The 22,034-nt window shown below is 39.0% G+C and overlaps 1 protein-coding gene across 2 annotated transcripts; it reads left to right on the top strand.

Moving 5' to 3' along the window:
* Positions 1–507: 507 nt before the first annotated feature.
* On the top strand, positions 508–21,230 carry GCNT1 (glucosaminyl (N-acetyl) transferase 1). Of its 2 annotated transcripts, none has more exons than XM_034410209.3 (2): positions 508–830; positions 17,382–21,230. In XM_034410209.3, the coding sequence occupies exon 2, from the start codon at positions 17,458–17,460 to the stop codon at positions 18,763–18,765; it is 1,308 nt and encodes a 435-aa protein (XP_034266100.1). In that variant the 5' UTR covers positions 508–830; positions 17,382–17,457; the 3' UTR covers positions 18,766–21,230. The 2 variants fall into 2 exon arrangements, with proteins under 2 accessions (XP_034266100.1, XP_087742259.1); XM_087886133.1 differs by having other exon boundaries at positions 808–979; positions 17,382–19,732.
* Positions 21,231–22,034: the final 804 nt, after the last annotated feature.

The following is a 22,034-nucleotide window of genomic DNA, read 5'->3' as shown; positions in this document are numbered from 1 at the left end:
TTTCCTCTCCTGGCTGGCATGCTGACTCTGTTCCTTACTTGGTTTCTGCAACCACACCGGCTGGTAAGTCAGCCGGTGTGGTTGCAGAAACCAAGTAAGGAACAGAGTAAGTAAGGAACATCGCTTCATTTACACAAAAGAAAATGATCAATTTTCAAAGCCCGCCCACCTCCTCTTTCTTAAATTCAGTCTCTGGTGTAGGACTGAAGGACCGAGCCTGTGCCCAGTTTTTCTTGGGTTGGTAATTGTGGGTCAGCTCTGCAAGGGCACCAACTAGGAAACCCCGGATCACGCAGGCAGATCAGATCAGAGGGAGGCCGTGGGTCGATTCACGGGGAGGAAAACCGAGACTGCCCCCCCCCCCCATGCTTTATCGTGGCTTGTTTAACCACGACTGATCAGACGGCCCCATGCGATCTGCTTTGCCCCGTGCCCTCCCTCACACACTCCTGTAAAATTTCAGCCTTCATTCTCCACAAATTCCGAATAGATAAGGCGGGATGAGTCAGAGGAGCTGAGGGGGGGGGGGCGGGCGAAGGGTTTGTGTGTGAGCGGCTTCCAGTTTAAAAAGAAGCGCCCCCACCCCCTTTTCAGGTGACCTCTACCCCAGTAAAAGAAAACCCGCGACAGGAGACAGGAGACTCCCGGATCCCACACGAGGGTGGTACGCCGACCGTCCCGGCCCGGATAAGAAGAGAAGTGGGCGCCGGGGTGGGGCTAGGAGGGAAGGAGCCGTGCAGGGGGCGGGAAAGCGATGAGGTCCCCGCCTCTCTTTGGGTTTTCCTCTCGTGCAGGTCGACGACTGCCGCTTCTCTCCGATCCCCTGGCAGGTAGGGCGTGCGCTTGCTTTCTCCTCTCCCCAATTGGAGGCGCCGCGGTTTCCCTCCCGGGTTCTTTCTGGGGCAGGCTTGGCTTTCTCCTTCCTTTCGAGGACTCCCTAAGAAGCGCGCTCCCGATCCGCAGCCGCCGCGCTTTTAGGGTAGGTTGCGATCCTGAAAGCGCGCCGAGGGAGCCGATCCCATGGGAGCGTGGAGGAACTTTGCCCGGGGCCAAGTGCAAAGATTTAAAAAGAAATTATTAAAAAAAAGAAAAGAACCCGGGGACTTGCCGTGGGTTTTTTTTCCCCCGCTTCCGATATTGAAAAGTAGCTTGCATGCTTGTTTTTTTTTTTCGATTTAGGAGAATCTTTATAACTCAGAGGAAATCCCCCCAAAATTTACCTTTTCTTTATGTCTAGTATCTACAACCGATTTACCGGGACTGGGTGGGCGGGGAGAGGAAATACAACCAACCGACGGGATGTATTAATGACTGCTATTGTAAATGTTTTATTAAGTGGGAAAAACTGTATAGCGAGTATGTTTTACGTCTCCTTAATCCAAGTCTCCTTCGAAGTCCATTTTCCTGCTCGAATTTTCCTCGAAAGGAAAAAAAAAAAAAGGAAAAAGAATTGGCGGCGCGCAAAACTCCGAAGTGGCTTCCTTTCCCCTCTCCGCCCTTGGGCTGGAGGGAGGAGGAGGAGGAGCGCCATTTATCAACATTGGGGACAGGTGGCTCTTTCGAAAGAGCGAGCGAGGCCTTGGCTCGGAAAGTGGTGGTTGCTGGGCGTTTTCCACCTCGCCTGTGGAGAAACACAGTCGGATGGAAAACCACAGTCTTAACCTAACCTTCAGCAGAACGGTGCGGCAGGGAGGCAGAATGGAGTTTTACAACTGAGAGGAAGGAAGGAAGCTTCCAGCCCACTCCAGTTGAAAGAGGGTTTAAATAGAAAAAAAAAAATGAAGTTCCCTAGCACTCTTGAAAGGCTAACAAATGCAATCCAGGGACTAAAGTGAACTTTCTCAGTTAGGGTGCTTTGCATTATCCAGGATGATTGTGAAGGAGCCAATTGCGCAAGGGCAGAAACAAAATGCAAAGTGCAATTGTGGGATGCTCATCTGGAGTTTCAAGACATGGGAGAGTAAGTTCTTAAAGCAGCCGTGCAAACTTCCTGTTGGTGGTAATCCGTCTATCAGCTCTGGCAGGTTTCAGAGCTTCATTTTTAGACCACTACATCCTTTGTAAGCCTGTAGCCACCACTCAAGACGCTGACTCCCCCCCCCCCAACCCTGTGATGACTGCAAGCAACACTGATCTACATTGAGCCTCCTAGCTTAAAGTGAGATGTTGAGCTTTGAAACTTGTCAAAGTTGGTAACCAGATGATTACCAGAATAATAAAAGTGTTGATCTGGTAAGTTGGTGCTAACTAGACATGGCATAATTGGCTCCAGATAATTAGGGGAAGAGGGTAGGGCCGTGATGGCAAACCTATGGCACCTGTGCCCGAGGTGGCACGCAGAGCCATCTTTCTGGGCATGCAAGCTGTCACCCAATTCACCTGCATGTGTGCATGCTCCAGCTGGTGTTTTGATGTCCGGTGCGCATGCACACAATTCAAGGGACCCAGCTGGTCTTTGGAGTTCTCCTGCACATGCGTGCGTGTTTGCGCATGCATGTGAGTACTTGTGCACAGCATGCGCATGTGTAGATGGTGTTCATGTGGATGCATTGCACGTGCCAAAACCGCACACATGGGCAGATGGTGTGGTTGCACGCGCAGCGCACGGGCGGGGGCATGTGTGAAAACCATGTGCATGCGCAGATGTGTAGTTGCATGCACAGTGCATGGGGAATTTGCTGCATGTTAGCACGGATAGCACGCAAAGCATGTACCTGTTCGGCACTCGGTGAGTAAAAGGTTCGCCACCACTGGGCTAGGGCAATCATGCTTTGGGTCAAGACCTTGGTAGGAGAGATAGACTTAATGGAATGGCAGCAGGCATGTACATGTTGTGGGCATCTGACTGGCAAAGCTGTGGTGCTGAGAGCACCGGTTGAGAGGAAAAACAAGTTGCAGTGCTGGGTGCTGGTCTTGAGCCAGCAACATGGATCCAGTGGTGGCCTCCATGAGTCTGAGTCTTCCTGCCTTGAGTGGAAAGGAATGCTGGTGTTGAGTCATCATCATCATTGTTTTAGCCATTGTCTATCCACTGCAGGATGAAGACATCTCCGCCCGTTTCTAACCAATACTGTCCTTAGCCCAATTGGGCTCGCAATACCTGCTGATGTGGTCGATCCATCTTGTTTTAGGTCTCTTTCGTGGACAGTGTTCATCAAGTAGGAGCCTTTCTATGACTGCCTTGGTCCACCTGCCATCAGTTCTTCTTGCTATGTGACCAGCCCATTTCCATCTCAATTCTTTTACTCTCTTGATGATATCGTATATTTTCATTTGTTCTCTAATCTATGTGTGGGTCTTTGTATCTTGTCTTGTAATGCCGACCATGTATCTTTCCATGGCTCATCCCTAGATTTTATATAGATTGTGAGGTTAGTGTCCATGTTTCACCGACATATGTTAGAGCAGGTAGCACAGAGTGATAAAAAACTTTTCAGGTATAGAGAGAGGTTGTTCTTGAAAACTATGCTAAACTTGCCGAATGCCGGCCAACCACAATTAATAAAACATTCAATTTTCCTTATTGTATCATCTTCCATTGAGATCCATTGGCCAAGGTATATGTGGTCTACTACATCTAGTTCGTCTACAGATATATTTAAAAAAAACTTTGGTGAATTTATTAAACATAACCTGAATAATGGTATAAACATGAAGAGGTATGGAAACAAAATGGGGATATTCTGAAACTTTTAAAGATGGAATGTGGGGAGAGAGGAACATTGGTTTAATAGGAGTAAGAGCCCCAGGAAAAGCTGGATCTGACTAGAGAAGCAGTGCTGCATTTCAAAGAGAGAGGCATAAAACTGAAATGAAAGCAGGCTGCTGTAACACCATCAAGACAATGAGCCAAAAAGGGCTTTATAAATTTGACAAGTGCTGTAGCATACAGAAGTATAAAATTAAAGTCTGAATCTTTAGGAAGGGATTATTGTCGCAACTTTTTTTATTCCCACTTGTTTGAGAACAGCAACATCAAAATGTCTCCTTAAATTAAATTTCACCCTGGGGAAAAGAAACCTAAGTGTTATCAGGAGTAGAATCTATGCGGAAGGACTGTGAGTTCCATGCAGTTTTATTTCCCCAAGCAGAATCCCTGCTGTTATGTCACTTCACACTTGTGTTCCACCACTGGCACTTTGTGCTGTGTATTTGGCAGGCAGGACAATGTTGAAGGATTTCTACGCATCTACAGCCTATCTCTTGGTATGTCCTTTAAATGCTTAATATAATTTAATGTAATTTTAGGATTAAAATTTGGGTGTGAAAAAGCTAATTATGTCTTTAGTTTCCATTTGTGTTCTTTTATTATGGTAGCTTGTAATCCTTTCTATATGTGCTTACTATGAGATGACTGTATTTATTTGTTTGCCACTCAGAATTGCCTTGAACTGCCAGATAGGTGGCAAATAATTTTGATAACAGAATTTTATGGAGATATGCTCAGAATGCAACTCAGGCCCATGGTAACCCAGAGTCACTTAATAGTGAGATGGCTGGAATACAAATTTAATAAATAAATAAATCTGTCAACTGACTATACTTAATGTTGTTTCTTTTAAAATCCAGAGGGTAATCCTAGCTTAAGGTAACTTTCTGCTGCTGCAAGAATACTTAAGTTAAAGCAGCTACTAAATAGGCAGAGTATATGATTCTGATTCAGGAATCGCCTGAAGTCGCTGTCTTTAATCTAATAGGTTGGTTGATGATAATCACAAGTGCTACATTTGTCCAGAATCTTACTTGTCCAATAGATAAAGCAAAGATGTAGAGCAGAGTAATAACTAGTTGAGTGTCTACTAGCAGTAGAAAGTCCAGCAGTCAAGAAATGTTCTAAAGTAACATGTTCTGTTTCTATTAGTCCTTAATGAATCCAAGCTCCTATTTGTTTACAAAAATAAAAACAAAATTGTCAGCACTCCTTCTTTTGATCCAAATCTGTATATAAGGTAAAAAGGAAGGTTTTACACCTGGTTAAACAGCATATCATCTTTCATATTCAAACGCTGGCACAATATGTTGCAGCTGTATACCAGTGTCTCTTTTTGAAGCTCTTCTGTTCAAATGAATCCTTTTTAAAATTAATAATAGAAGATTACAGGTGGCTGAAGTATTAAGAGTCTCTTTTGTTACAAATAATTGGTTTTCTTACTTTGGGTTTCTTTTCTGACAGAAGACTGGCCAATGTAATATTACACTTGATTTCTGCAAGATTTGTGTTATGATCAATGCCATCTTTAAAAACTTTTTTTCCTTTACCCTAGCATTCTTTACGATAATCCTAGATGGAACTTGAAACCATCATCGCATCTGATAGCTCATTTAAATGGCTCCATCCATATTCGGCCTGAAAACTGATTAAAAACAGACTCTACAGCTTGAAAATCAGATACTCTTAATTTTGATTTTTTTTATCCATCTTGCCTGTTGAACAGCTTTAAAGAAATCTACAGTTTATACATTTTTTCATGGCTTTTGGATTAGCCTAACTCAGTTTATTATGTTATTGATTTGTTAAGTTTATTTCCCATCATCTCTGGGTTTCCATTCCTACAACAGCAATGTTGTGAATTAAGCTGAGTTGAGACAGAATAATTAGCCCAAAGGTGAGTTTGTGTAGCTAAGGATACTCTTGATTTGGTCTTCCTGATCCTAGACCAACTACCTGGTATATCACTCTGGTTGGTTGTCTGTCTTCTCTATTTCTGTTATTTTTCTTTTTTCCTCTTCCTCTGATGTTCCTACTGGTATTTATGATTTCTTTCCTAGAATTAATCATATACCTACCAATGTGTGTGTATATATATATTTCTTTTCTTTTCTTTTCATAGGCCTTTATGTGTATTTCTCTTTAGCCAGGTTCTTCCTACGTAAACCAAGATTTTTATGCAGCCCTAGTTCAGTGAAATCCCAATCCACTAGTTTTTAGGCTTTTTTTCTTCAGGCAGCCAGCAAGCATCCTGCTGCCCATTGGGAGACTAAGGAGACTAAGAAGAACCTGGCTAAAGAGAAATACACATAAAGGCCTACGAAAAGAAAACAAATACTGTACCTTTACAGGGAGGATACATGGGATGAAGGTGTGGCTAACTGATGAGGGCTTATAAATCCAAAATAGATCTATCTTAGTCTCCCAATGGGAAGCAGGATGCTTGCTGGCTGCCTGAAGAAAAAAAGTCTAGAAACTAGTGGATTGGGATTTCACTGAACTAGGGCCGCATAAAAATCTTGGTTTACGTAGGAAGAACCTGGCTAAAGAGAAATACATATATATATTTATATAAACATATGATAACAATGTTCCAATATTTGAGAGGCTGCCACAAAGAAGAGAGGGTGAACCTATTTTCCAAAGCCCCAGAAGGCAAGACAAGAACCAATGGCTGGAAACTAATCAAGGAGAGAAGCAACCAAGAACTAAGGAGAAATTTTGAAACACTGATAAGAATCAACCAGTAGAATAGCTTGCTTCCAGAATTTGTAGGTGCTCCATCTCTGGAGGCTTTTAAAAAGAGACTGGTATAGGCTCTCTTGCTTGAGCAGGGGGTTGGACTAGATGACTTCCAAGTTCCTTTCCAACTCCGTTTTTCTATGTTCCATATCTATGTTCTATAATGCAAGTGAGATGGTATTTGGAGTAAGAAGAGATACCTAGGACTTCGTTCTGTCTTCCATATATACAGGCTGACAACATAGAAGTTAGCGATGGAGATTCAGGAAAGAGCTTCAGCCAAGTTCAGAGGCCTGTTTTTTGAATGAAACTTATTGTGTTTGTTTTCTATACATCACATATTATAACAGCTTTTCTGCAGCTCCTAACTGTAATGGCGTTACCAGCAGTGGCTAAACATGTTCTTTTTGAGCCCAAGAGGTTAATGTTTTACCAGTTAATTTTCTTTTTTCCAGAGGACAAGCAATTTCATGTGGTTGTATGCAGATTCTCTCCCCCCCCCATATCTTTTATTTTAAGCATTGTCATCTGAAATCTCATCAGTTTTTTGAAGTCATTCACATAGAAATACATGTGCACGCACACACACACACTGAGGATTCCACAGCAGCCATCTAGGGATTTGCAAAAGTTTTGTCCCCACCTTTGAAAATCACATTGCCGACTCCTAAGGCACATGAATGAATTATTCATATTAACTGGTACTTGCACTTAAGACCAATGAATGTTCAGTGCAGCTACTCATTAAAGCAGAATGGGCAGAAGGATGATTACTACTCTCTTTCAGTGATGCCCAAGTCCTTATAAGTCAAGTTAGTTGCTAAATTTTAGCATCAAAAAGTGACCAAAGTCTTTTAACTCCATCTGATATATTTCTCAATGAATTTGCACCAGAGAAACAGAATTTCTTTTTTAAGTTGTTGAGTTGCTTCTGCTCAATGATTCTACTTGGGATATAATAGAACAGCTCTGTCTTTTAACAAATGCTTTATCTGTTTATGAAACAGATACAGTACTGTATACATGTACTAAGACTCTCACTACAAGTAGCTATTACACGGGTTGTAGTTCTGTATGTAGTGATTTGTGCTCAAATGCTATACTGATTAAAGCAGGATGCATGTATGTATATATATACAAATTGAGTTTCTCAAGAATTGACTAAGCTCTCTATTTAAAACAGGTTTCCACTGTAACTTCTTCAAAAGTAGCTGGTTCTCTGGTGTTATGAGAATATGTAACTTGAAAGCTTGAGCATATTTTGCTGACATTGGTAAAATAATGTAATGCACTTTTGGGTTTTGTGGCTAATTTCTCATCACTGACCATGTAACTCAAGGGTATTTTACATGTAGACCTAGACTTCAAAGTTAACATAAATATATCTACTTGTCACTTTATAAAAAGTAAATTAACTCCCTGTCCATAATAATTTAGGGTCTTTTCAGATGAGATAATTTGCTGTATTGGGACACCATTATGATATTGGACAACTTTCAAACATTTTGAAAGGAGGTTTTTTTCCCCCCCAACATACCAGTTAAGGATACTGGGAGTATTACCGTAACTCTGAGAGGCAGTATGGCAGGGCCTGGTGCGCTGTAAGGTCCATGGGGTTGCAAAGAATTGGACACAACTTAGTGAATGAACAACAAGTCAAGGATATGTATAATGTCATTCATTTTTTTAAACCAAATTAATTGTTGCATCTCTGCTAAAATTGCTTGTAATATTATCTCTTTATTATCCACTTATTTTTATTAACTTGATTCGTAAGGAAGTTATGTGTGTCAAAAGTATAAATCTCTTTGCATTAAGAAGTGATGCTAGTATTGAGAGAATTGCGCTAGGGCAGGGATCTGCAACCATAAGCACTCAAAGAGCCATTTGGACCCATTTCTCACAGAAAAGAAAACACCGGGAGCCACAAAACCTGGGTGGGCTGGCCAACTCGATATCACTCACTTCCACCAGTCACATGTACCCCCCACAGCCACGCCTACCTAGCCGGTCATTAGGGCAGAGAACCGGTTGTTAAAAAACACCAGGAGCCACAAAAACCTTTTGACATATCTATCTCTCCCCTCCCTCCCTCACCCCTCTCTCCCCCCCCTCTCTCTGTATCTGTCTCTCTCTCCCCCCCCCACCCTCTCTGTATCTCTCTGTCTTTGCCCTGGCCACTTCTCCATCCCCTACCATCACCCTTCTCAGGCAAGGAGTGACTGGGAGGGGAGGGCGAGGGGTGGGGCCAGCCAGTGGTGGGATCACCCAACAGAGAGCCACAGCAGAGAGTCCAAAGAGCCGCATGTGGCTCCGGAGCCACAGGTTGCTGACCCCTGCACTAGGGAGATCAGATGCTGACTATTTAGGGGGGTCTTGATAAACCTGTGAATCCTAGGAAGTGTAATGCCTGTTACTATCATGGCACAATTACTTTGCCTCCCATAGAAGACGTGTTCTTGAAGGACACAATGCACCTGGGTCTTGACATCCATTCAAAAAATAGTTTTAGACTTCTCAGAAGGATCCATTTTTTGCTTAATCTTTTCCAGATCTTGGAAACCTGGCATCTCCAACTTTCTAGACCCTAAACCATGCTTGTCTGAATGCTTGCCTGTGAACGCCTAAAGATAGTAAGCAGTTTGGTGTTTTCCTGGCACTGTGCCTCTTTTTCTAAGTTGTTGTGAAAAGAATAGTTGTGTAACGGGAAAAGGAGGGGTAGGGAGGTTTTTTTAAAGAAGCTGTATGAGTTACCCATTTGGACTCTGCGCTGTTCCAAACAGGTCTCCTAAATAAGGCTGTAGGTAACAGGTTTCAAGCTTTCTGGGAACAAAAGATACTGTTGTGCTGCAGCACAATTGCCTTCTCTGTTTTTTGTTTTGGTGTTCTATCTTTCTTTCCTGTAGTTTTTGGCAGACTTGTTTCTGCTAAAATTCTCTTCTCTTTTTTCAGTTTATAAGAAGTAATTATCCTGCCATTGCAGGATGGTCAAAGTGAGCTAAGTTTCCTTAATAAGGTGGTGTCAGTGGAAGCGTTGATTGTTATCTCATTCTAGCTGAGCATCTGGCATTAGCTTCAATGGTGAGAGTGTCAGATAAGCTCCACAGGCGAGAATGGGGGGTGCAGAGTAATCCTGCTCAAGACTGGATTGCTCCCATGGGGAAGAGAGCTTTGAAGGCTGCCAACATGGAAAGTCTCAAAGGGGGGATCTGTGACTTGGGTACATAATTTACGATTGTGGTCCCCCACCCCAAGACTCTTAGGATGAACAAGCGTGCCTTTGAAACACTACCTTTTGAAGAAGCTCCCTGTATTGTTTTCCATTTTTTATGAGAGATCTATCCTCCAGATTGACCCTGGAATGAATGCATAGCAGTGTTCACAAAGCCATCCAATCTGCAGTGTCTTGTCTCATGTACACACAGACTTGTTTGCAGGAATTCTCTAGAGCACTTTTCCCAGGGTAAGCTCTTTGTCTGGCATCCGGGTGTATTTTGGGGGGGACCATAGTATGATAGCTTGCAGAGAACAAGGAATGTAACAAAACTCCCATCTTTCCTTGCTATTACAAATTCAGGATCAATTCTAAGTGGAAAATAAAAAAGGAAGAAAAGCTTCTAATAGATGATAGTTTTAGTTTTTCCCCCCTTTGGCAATAGCTCTTTTTTCTTCAGCCATTCTTTGAGGAAAAAAGAATCAGAAAAGTATTATCACGAATATTAGTGCACAAAAGCTGGCTCTTCTCTTTACAGGACAGGTTATACTGTAGAACTTTTTTTTTTTTCCCATATCAAGAGACACATGCCATCAGGAATAATCTGTTGATAGATCTTGGTCAACAGTTGGAAAGGGGTAAAGTAAGAAATGGATCAGCAGAACAAGACAAGCTGTGTGCCATAGGTCTGCAATTGATGGCTTGAAATGTAGGTATGTTTCAAGCTTAGGGAGGCTTAATTCCTAACACTGGAGAACAGAAAAATTATAGAAAGTAAGAAAATCACATGTTGCGATGAATATTTATGGGACTTTTCTCAAGTTCCACACATCTATTGAGCAATGAAGGGCTTCCATTTGCATGGATTTAATGACATGGGTAATATCCTTTGATCTCGTGAAGAATGACTATGGAAGCCCTGTAAATTGACTTCCTAGTCCTGTGGAAGTAGAGGTAGTTTTCCACTTACACCTGTTCATTTAGTGAACTGACTTACGAGTTTTTCACCTATGACTGTTGCAGCATCCCATGGTCATGTGATCAAAATTCAGACACTTGGCAACTGGCTCATATTTATGACAGTTGCAAGTGTCTTGGGGTCATGTGTCATAGCACAGAAAGTTTGGGCTCAGTTGTGATCGTAAATCAAGGATTTCCTGTGTAATGTCTAATAGGTGGGGTTTTTTAACATGAGCTACCCTAGTTTTCTGAGTATAAGACACACCTTTTTCCCCCCTAAAAGGGGGTGAAAATTTAGATGCGTCTTATACACTGAATGTAGCCCCGCCCACCCACTGCCCCCCACCCTTTGGCCTGTGTCTTGCAGAAGTTACCTCCTTGCAAGCAAACAGCAAGAAAAAATAGCTCCTTTCAGCTTCAGCACAGCCTAATTAGCCTCCAGACTCTCAGTTGATTTGCTCTCAGCTGTTTTGCACAGGGCTCTGCTGCTTCCTGCAAAGAGGTAAATTGCTGGAGCAGATTTTTTTTTTTCCTTTTGCTAATCAAGCTATGCTGAAAAAGAACATGAAAGTAAAGCAGGCTGTTTGCTCCCAAAATTAGGCAGAGGCAGAGGGAGGTTTCTTTTTTCTTCTTTTTCCTCACCAAAAAAGGTAAGTGTAAACAATGGGAAATTTAGGGCAAAAGAGGAGAGTTCAAGATTTTAAAACACAAAAGAAAAAAAGGAGAAAGAAAAACGCAAAAATAAAAATGGTTAAGTTGTGGTTTGGAGGAATATATGGGGGAAATTATTTGGTTTATTATTATTGGTAAATATAAATAATTGATTTGTAAGAAATTTGATTGCATGGAAATAATTGGAATATTCATGTTCATATTGATTAATATACAAAAAAGATAGTTATATAACTAATTGATTTATATTAAAATGTTGAATTTGTATTAAACAATTGTAATATTACATAATTAACTAAAGTGAGGATGGATATAAAAATAGATGACAATGGGAAGGGGTATTATATATATAATATATAATATAATATAGTATAATATAATATAGAATAGAAGGGAAAAATTGAATTTGAGTAATATTAGAGATGAGGATGAAGGGTAATATTGGTTTTTTAAAAAAATAGATGAATAAATATGGCAAAAAGGAAATATAGAAACACTGTTTAAATTTGTGAACCGGCCAAATACTCTGTTCAAAGAAAATACATTGTATGTTTGTATGTGTGTTTGTCTGAAAAATAAAAAAACTTTTTATAAAAAAAACAAAACAAAAAAGGTAGGTGCGTTTTATATTCTGAAAAATACGGTAGTTAGTCAGTGGATTTAAAGACTACTTGCATTTTATGAACAAGTTGCTTAAAGAAATAAATTATGAATGATGATAATAAAATATGATGAGTTTTATTGAAATTGGGTAAAGTTAAATTCATATATGCATAAATGAGAGTGTCTGACCACAATTCTATATATACTGAAGATCTGTTTAGACCAGGGGTCTCCAACCTTGGCAACTTTAAGCTTGGCGGACTTCAATTCTAAGAGTTGAAGTCTGCCAGGTTTATAGTTGATAAGGTTGGAGACCTCTGGTTTAGACCGTATGTCTTGGAAGGGACAGAATTATGAATAGAATCAACAATATTTCTATCATTCTTTCACTGGACCATTTGTTATTTACTGAATTTCCAGATGGCACTACTCTAGTTTGTTACAGGCGCTAGGAAAGTTCATTAAATATTTCATACAGGTATTATTAATTTGGATAATGCTTACCACCCGCCAACAATGTTTGAACAATGTAGTTTCCTTGTTGAGATGTCACATCCCCATGAACATCTTTAGGAGAAAAGCTGTATTAGCTTCTACATGAGATAAGACAAAAGCTAATTCAGGAGTCCACAGGTGTGAAAGCCGATACTTTCAGCACTGAATACAGGTAGCTTTTGACTTACGACCATAACTGAGCCCATGATTTCTCTTGTTCAGCAAGATAGTTGTTAAGTGAGTTTTTCCCCATTTTACGACTTTTCTTGCCACATATGTGAAGTGAATTACTACAGGTAGTAACACGGTTGGTAAGTGATTCTGGCTTCCCCATTGTCTTTGCTTATTAGAAGCTTGCAAAAGAAGCTTGCATGATCCAGGACACTGCAACTGCCATAAATATGAGACAGTTGCCAAGAGTCCGAAATTGATCACGTGACCATGATCTATTTGTATGTTGTAGGCTTTCTCCCTAGAGTCATTACCACTAAATGCTGCGAAGAGATTGATGCCACTTGAGAGATTATATGAGGAGTGGAACTTCAGCACTGAGCATTCTGGTTTTGGTAGTTCTTAACCAGGGTTATGGGGATGAGGCATTATAGAAGAGAAGTGATTATGTAATCGTTTATAATAGGGGGAAGATGCTACTTATACGGATTAGGGATTATTTATACATAAGGGATGTTTTGAGCACTATTCTGTTTAAAACCACCTTTTGAGAGAGAGCACTCGGTTTTCCTTTCCCAAACTTCATTTGATATCTTCAAGTTTGGTATAGCGTCACAGGATATCCCTGTGATTATGATTAATTGTGGCATTAATAGTTTTGCTTTATATAACCGGATGTTGTCAGTCTATTGTCCTTGCTAAGTAATTCATTAAAAACAGTGTTTCACATCCGAGGAATGCTGTTCTTATATTTCATATCTCTCTTTTCATGAGACGTAGCAGTTAAGCTAGCTACTTAGTCGTCTGCAGTTTTTCCTAACTGGGTACTCATCCAGTAGTGATACGATCCCCAGAATTTATGGACAGCAACTCATCCAAGTTAGAGAAAAATGCTGTAATATTTTTAGCTAATCTGCTTTTTGTCCAATCCTTTTATTGGAATAGTGCTGTGGGGCTTCATTAAAAATGCAAGTAGATATTGTTGGGGACCAATTGTTTACCAAATAATTTCCTCTGTATTTTACATAAATATGTTCAATAAAGCTGATTGGCAATAACAGTTTTCTAATATTTTCTAGTATTCTAGGGTAATATTTAAAGGTATGAAACTGAGTGCCTCACTTTATTTCATATATTTTTTCACAGCTTTATGCCAATTCTGCAGGAATTTTCAAAGAGGGCTGTTAACCAGTTTTAAGAACTGCTGGGTTTCTACTCTGAATCCAATTTTTCCTCTTCCCTTAGTTTTTTCATCAGTACTGGGAGGTGGATTGCTCATTATTTTCATTATTTAATAGAAGAGGGTAGGTTTTACAAATACCTTTCTCTTCAGTCTTGATCTTGATATCTTTGTACATGACTACCCTGTTTCCCCCAAAATAAAACATCCCCTGATAAACCCAATTGGGCTTTTGAGTGCATGGCAATAAGGCCAAGTGCTTGTTTCAGGGTTCAAAAAAAATATAAGACAGGGTCTTATTTTGGGGGAAACACAGTACTAGTGTTGTGAGAGCTGGTTTGGGTTACTTGTGACTTTCCCATTATGTATGAACATTGCTACTGTGGCTTACACTCTGTAAGCTTTTTACTGTGACATGTAAAAATATAGTCTACAAACCTAGTGTAAAAGGGAGTCTTTGTGAAAGTCTGCATGCTGAAAAAAAAATCTCCTGGCTTAAGAATCCACCATGTTTATCTAACCTATAGGAGAAAAAAGGGCTCTGTTTGAATAAGTTAAAAGCCGAATGGAGTGATGTGTTAAAATGTAGTTTCACAATTGCACAATCACAGAATCTTTCATCCCACAAAAACATCTTGTGTAACTGATTCCAGGAAGGAATTGCTATTTAGGTTTAGCAATAGTTTTATTATGATTATAATACAGGGAGAGAAAATATGAATCTCTATTCTCAATACATTGCCTTTCTGATCCTATCCATTACTCCCCTATGGCTATTCCGTTTAATACAGGACAATCAATTAAGCGGGTACAATTATAATGCCTTTTTCAGAACTTTAAGATAATATGGGGCCAATTTATAACTTTATAATGTTTGGCTGGAAACAGAAATGAGACTTTTAGGAGCTGTGGTGGCGCAGTGGTTAGAATGCAGTATTGCAAGCTAATTCTGCTGACTGCTAGCAGTTCAATTCTTGTCGTCTCAAGGTTGACTCAGCCTTCCATCCTTCCGAGGTCGGTAAAATAAGCTGACTCTGTAAACTGCTTAGAGAGTGCTATAAAGCACTATCAAGTTGTATATAAGTCTTATTGCTATTTTATATATTATTTTTGCATTATTATATTATCACATTAGGCTTTCTGTTCAGGGTGGGTCTTTTTCTTGCTGCTAAAAACTGATAGACAATATTTGTCCTAAATATTTATATTTTAGAATAAAAATTTACTTAGGTAAAGTTTTCACACACCTCTAGATTTCTTCCATAAAATGTTAGTCATGCTGTTGGCCATAAAATGTTAACCACTGAATACCAGTTAAATAAAGCAACTTTTAAAGAAGAGTTAAATGCAACAAATTGACACAAGCATTCTCAATTTGGTGCTCTTCAGATGTGTCAGGATTCCCATCCCACATAGCCAATGTTGTTGTTATCTCCATTTTTTTTTTAAAAAAAACTTCTTTTAATTCTAATATTGTTTTAAATGCAAATCATTTAAAAGTAAATCAACCCCAGGTATGTTATTAACATCTGCACACATTATACATTTTTAAAATTTAGAAATAAAATTTAAAGTTCTAGCTATGTGTTTACAATTTTGGAAGGCAAGTTTTACAGTTATCATTCTTCCTATAAACCATGTAGCCTTGATAGATTATTCATTCTGAGAAGCTATAAGCTTGTTAAATTGTTTTTGGAAGAAGAGAGTTTTATTCAGAAAGCCATCTGTATTGAAATGGTTTATTTAAATCTTACCTCCTTTCCCCAAGAATTACAATGTTTAAGAATGTAGGGACTCTAGTTAGAATGGTCTTCTCCAAGCACTGGTCAGATGTATTGGAAAATGAGCTTAGCAAACAGAAAGCTAAGTTAAATAAATAGAACAAGACCAACTCAATTACTTCCTTCAAATAAGTTTACATAATATCCTTGGACCTCTTAAATTAATCCAACCTGTTAGAGTATACTTTGAGGCAAGATTGGAAATGGATGGATAAACTGTAAGGCATGCAAATGTGATTATAGAAATGGGTATGCAGTCTGTTGTGAAAAAGGAAAGAAGTAGAAAATGGCTGTGTATTAACCGCATGACTGCCCACTTTCTTCTATAGAAATAAGAGATGTGTATGTTAGAAGAAATATCCAAGTAAAGTTGCATATAGTAGGTATGGGATACTTAGGAGGAGTATATGCTAATGCAAAAATGAATGGATGCTGAACTAAGATGGGTTGAAAACCAATATGAGTGATTTATCAATCAAATCTTTATACCGTTATAGACAGGGCACAGATATGAGTGAAATAAATACATTAGAATGGTTTGTTGATATAGAGAGGATGCATGAAGTTTGGGTAATGAAATCAATATATGAAATAAAAATAGGGAAAAGCCAAGAAAATAAAATGTTCATTCCATTTATTTTATTCTATTTGTATGATGGAGAGGGTTCTTTTCCAAATGACAAGCACAGAGTCAGGGAGACATGCTTCTTGGCTCCATTCAGATGGCTATTTAATGGGCAGAACCTGCAACATATCGAACCTTCTTATTGGGTGATAAGGAATCACCCAATAAGAAGATAGGTCCTTCCTCAAATATCCTGGCTTTGAAGAACTTTTCAGGGGACAATCAGTATCTTAAATTGCACCTGGAAATCTGCCGGTCGCTAGCGAATCTCACAAAAGAGTGATGGTCCATGGATGTATTTGGAAGGAGTTGGTGCTCCTCAGAAAGAGAGTTTAAAGAAAAAAAAGGAAATACATGAAATTGTACAGATACAATGGAAGCAAGGATGGTTTGCAAGCTTAGAAAGGTATGGAGAATTGTGTGACTGTATACTGACGTGGTGGCTCAGTAGCTAAGACGCTGAGTTTGTCGATCAAAAGGTCAGCACTTCGAATCCCTAGTGCCGTATAATGGGGTGAGCTCCCGTTACTTGTCCCAGCTTCTGCCAACCTAGCACAGTTCGAAAGCACGTAAAAAAATGCAAAAAAATAGGGACCACCTTTGGTGGGAAGGTAACAGCGTTCCGTGCGCCTTTGGCGTTTAGTCATGCTGGCCATATGACCACGGAGACGTCTTCGTACACCGCTGGCTCTTCAGCTTTGAAATGGAGATGAGCACCACCCCCTAGAATCAGGAATGACTAGCACATATGTGCGAGGTGAAACTTTACCTATACTGATTTTAGATACGTTCCCCATTTTTTGTATTATCTTCCACCTTCAGTTTCTTTTGCTTACTACTTTCTCTTTTTTTCCCTCTTAAAGGGGATACCAGAAATGTAAAGCAAAGTTATGAACAGCAAGCTTAAATATAGGTTTGAATTTGTGTGTCTTGTCAGTGTACATACCATAACTATATGGTTAAATGTTAATGATCAAGCATTAGTCTGTCTAATGTATGTTATGAAATATATCTTCTGAGGTTGGTAAAACAAGGACCCAGATTGTTGTTGACAGTATGTGGACATCGTGAACAGCTCAGAGAGTGCTGTAAAAGAACTCTATAGAACAGTATATAAGTGCTATTGTTATTTCTGTGTCTTCTTTCAACTAAATGACAAGATAAATTTACAGCAAATTATAGACAAAAGAGCTGGTTCTCCCTGACCGTATCTTCCTTTTCATTTATAGGAACCTATCAAAGAGAAATGCACACAGAACTGCGCACAGCTGGAACTTAATCATGTGTACAGGGAAAGTTCCTTAAATGTCTGAAAGGTTCCAAATGTTGTCTGAAATGCTAAGGAGGAAACTTCGTCACTGTGGTATCCTACGATTTAAGCCTCTTTGGGTGTTAGTTTGTACAGTTGGAATCTGGTCTTATATTATGGTTCACCAGAAACCAACCTACCAAGATGATGAGCATTTGGAACTGACTGGTGAACATCCCAATACAGTAAACTGTTCCAAGATACTAGAGGGTGACACAGAGGAAATTCAAAAAGTAAAGCTTGAGCTGTTAACAGTCTCCTTTAGGAAAACCCCCAAAATGACTCCAAATGACTATATCGACATGACAATTGATTGTGCCTCCTTTATTAAAAGGCGGAAATATATTATGGAACCTCTTAGCCAAGAAGCAGCAGAATTTCCCATTGCATATTCAATAGTGGCTTATCATAAAATTAATATGCTTGAGAGACTTCTGAGAACCATATACGCTCCTCAAAACTATTACTGCATTCATATTGATAAAAAGTCCCCGGAGTCTTTCTTGGCAGCAGTAAAAGGGATTGCATCATGTTTTCACAATGTCTTCATTGCCAGCCAATTGGAAAGTGTAGTGTATGCATCATGGAGCCGGGTACAAGCTGATCTCAACTGCATGAAGGATCTCTACAGGAGGAATGTGAGCTGGAAGTACTTGATCAATCTCTGCGGCACGGATTTCCCAATCAAGACCAATCAAGAAATTGTGGAGAAGTTGAAAGCCCTTAATGGTGAAAATAGTTTAGAAACAGAAAAAATGCCTTCAAACAAAGAGGTGAGATGGAAGAAACATCATGAAGTAGTTGATGGCAAGGTAAAAAATATGGGGATAGACAAACAGCATCCACCTCTCAACACACCCATTTTCTCTGGAAGTGCCTATTTTGTTGTTAATAGGAAATTTGTGGAATATGTATTAGAGAATAGCAAAATTCTTGCTTTTATAGAATGGGCTAAAGACACGTACAGTCCTGATGAATACTTATGGGCTACAATTCAGCGAATCCCTGAAGTTCCTGGTGCAGTCTCTGCCAGTGACAAATATGATGTTTCTGATATGAATGCCGTTGCCCGGTTTGTGAAGTGGCATTACTTTGAAGGGGATGTATCCAAGGGTGCTCCTTACCCACCTTGCAATGGAATTCACGTCCGTTCTGTATGTGTCTTTGGAGTCGGAGATTTGAGCTGGATGTTACGGAAACATCATTTTTTTGCCAACAAATTTGATACTGACGTTGATCCTTTTGCAATTCAGTGTCTGGAAGAGCATTTACGACACAAAATGCTACAACAACGCAGACACTAACATGCAGTGTTCTTTTTATGGTACACATCTTATTTGATTAAATTGGCAGACAAGAGATGGAAAATAAGATACCCCTTTTTTGTTTTTAAACAAAGCTTGTAGGGTGATTTTCTAGCTGATGGTGTCCCCTGAGCTTTCTTAATTCTATTTTTTTTCCTAAAGTTCCTAAGTTCTATTAGAAAAATTCTCTTGCAAAAGGCCACAGGATTTTAGGCATGAAACAAGATCCTTCAGCTTATAACTGAAAGACTTACACTCTGTTCACCTCTCCTCTTTATCCTTTAAAGAATTCTATTAGAAATCAAATAATCTTGATCCTTAGTTTGTGTAGCCACTAAGATACTTTCCTTAGTGGAAAATGGACAATTTTGAGGAGAGTAAGGAGACAAAACTAAGTGGTCATGGTGGAAGAGATCTCCGATTAAGGGAAAGTTATGAGATTATGAAATGGGAATTTGAAGTATATTTATATCTCTCTGGTCAAATTACTGAATTCTGCCTCTTTTTTTAAAAAACTGTACCAGCAATATTTACATATACATATATACATAAAACACATGGAAGTTGTTCTTTTCTAAGCTTAATTTTTTGGATAGACTGTATTCAGTTTTGTATAGATGTTTTGTCTACAGAAATGTAGCAGAAGCCTCCCAGTTAAAATATTCTCAGGGAAATAAAATGTATGCCTGTTTGTGTTCATTTTAATATAACTTGATGGCATATATGTTTGCTGCTTGCCAGATCATTTGTCACTTTTCCATAAAGGGAGAACAAAACAAATAAGTAGAATTGTTAATTCATGATAGTTCCTACCATTCGTTTTGCTACTAGAAATTTTTGAATCTTCCAAATTGAAAAAATGTGTCCTTTTTAAGTCTTGTTTTTATGCTAACTGCATTAAACTCTTCAAAAGGGGAGGAGTTAACATATTTCAGTTCTTAATAAATCTAAGCAGCAGAACAAACAAGATCTAGAACAGGCATAATGAGTGCTTCTTTTTACAGCTAGAATTCTTTTTCTTTTCTTGGTGTCTTTCCCGAGGCTGGCTTGGAAACAATTTTTGGAGATGGCATGAGGTACAAAATAGGACTTCAGTTTCCTGCTGAACATCCAAGTGTTCCAAAATAGCCCATAATTAAAACTGTACTGGATAGAATTTTGCCAACTGCAATATTTTATGTCAAATTATATTTCTATACGACTGGGTTTTTACATGTTTTATTTCTTAGGGGTTAATTTTAAAAAAGGAGAAGACAAAATCTCCAAGTTGAGTTGGGTTCTTATTGACATCAAGGTGAAATCCCATCAGGTTTTCTTGGCCAGCATTGGTGACCAGTGCTGAGAATTTTATTTATTTATTTATTTATTGGTCATCCCCACGTAGCCTTATAGCCTGATAGGCAAAGTTGTAAACAAAAGTGAAAATATTTTAAAGACTACAAAATGCTACCTGGCCCATCGATCAACCAAGTAGGATGAACAATTATTTAGAAATTTGCCATTAAGATAATGATTAAAAATATGCAATTTCAATTATATTACAGAGATAATATGTGGGGGATGAAGTTTCTTAAGGATTATTTATCATGAGTTTGCCTGTTCACTCCATTTTGGATCTATGTCCCATCTTCCTCTTTTGAGTATAGGAACTGCTGTCATCTGACCACAGGTAAAATGAGTTTCTGTAGATCAATGTTTCCCAACCTTGATAATTTTAAGATATGTGGACTTCAACTCCCAGAATTCCCCAGCCAGCCATAGAAAGTTAAAGCCTGGGAGTTGAAGTCCACATATCTTAAATTTGCTAAGGTTCGGAAACACTGTTGTAGGATTTATCCCACAATGCCTGTGATTTTCCTAAAGTTACCCTACTTAAATATTTTTGCTGCAGGTAAATATTTCTACTGTAGTACAATCTTACGTTCTTTCGTTCACTTTTTTGTCCCTGGACTTTTTTTCAAACTTCATCTTCCCTACTGGATGATCTTGGCTCTACTCTCAATTTGGAGTTTCCAGTAGGTGTTTAGAGAGGCTGATGTTGAGACATCTAGCTTAGCATGATCCCAAAACATTACTGAAAACCATAGTTTAGCTATGCAACTGGACCTTAGCAATGGGTCCTGACTTATCTTCAAGATTCAGCAAGACATTGATTGGGCTATCTCACACGTTGGATTCATTTAGCATGTGAATGAATTCTCTGACATCTGACTTGGTAGGTTCTTACATATGATGGTACGCCTGCTTCAGTTAAGAACAATGGATGTCTTCCAAAATATCCATGCACATGCAATAAATCATTGTCATAATTTATTTCACACTACTGAAGATCTCCAATAACTGATTATAAATTACAATTCACTGATTATAAGTGAATAGATTTTGTTAGCATTCGCTTGACCAATTCTATGTTGTAATGCTCAAATACAGTTACCAAAATATTTAATAAATATGTGATACAGTAATGTATGGGATTCTTTATTGACTTATCAACAATCTATTAATAACAATTGTGGTTGAGTTCTGCCCAATTATACAATCTTTTTTGCCACAGCTGATCAGTGAATCGCTAAAATTGATAAGTGAAACACATGGTTGTATGTAAATCTGACTTCTCCCCATTGATTTTTTTTGGTTAGAAGGCAGCTGGGAAGATTGCAAACGGCGATCACATGACCTGGAGATGCTGCAACCATCATAAATACATGCTGGTTGCCAAAACACCCAAATTTTGATCACATGACCGTTGCAATGCTGGAATGGTTGAAAGTGTAAGGACTGGATTATAAGTCACTCTTCAGTGTCATTGCAATTGCAAACGGTTGCTAAATGAATGATTGTAAATTGAAGATTACCTACAACCTTAACGTTATAATTTAAAGTAACAATCTTTTTGCAGTTCACAAATATTTTTGGAACCTAGAGTTTATATATCACTTTGTTGCTTACTTGTAAAACCTAAATTTCAGGTAGGGCATAGGGAAAATAAGGTAAATTTTTTAATAGATCAACTGAAATCTAATCACTGATCTACAGATTCCAGTTAAAGACTCTAATTAATGGTCTAATTAATACTGTGTTTCTATAGAAGCAAGAGCTCACAAAAGCATAAAATGCCAAGTGAGAGACCTGGTCTTCAAAAAGATATTGATGTACATACTGTTTTTAACCACTGACTATTGTCAAGGAATTGCTCAGTAAAATGTAACAAATTTGGGATTCGTGCCTACTTCTCAGCTGCAGAAACACTGTACTGCAATGAACAGAAA

This window comes from Pantherophis guttatus, chromosome 2 (genome assembly GCF_059756535.1).
Source record: "Pantherophis guttatus breed Tessera chromosome 2, ASM5975653v1, whole genome shotgun sequence".
Classification (NCBI taxonomy): Eukaryota; Metazoa; Chordata; class Lepidosauria; order Squamata; family Colubridae; genus Pantherophis; species Pantherophis guttatus.
This window is presented reverse-complemented; position numbering and strand designations above follow the sequence as displayed.

Coding starts and splice junctions, on each gene's coding strand:
- GCNT1 (XM_034410209.3), top strand. CDS start 17,458: ATGTCTGAAAGGTTCCAAATGTTGTCTGAAATGCTAAGGAGGAAACTT.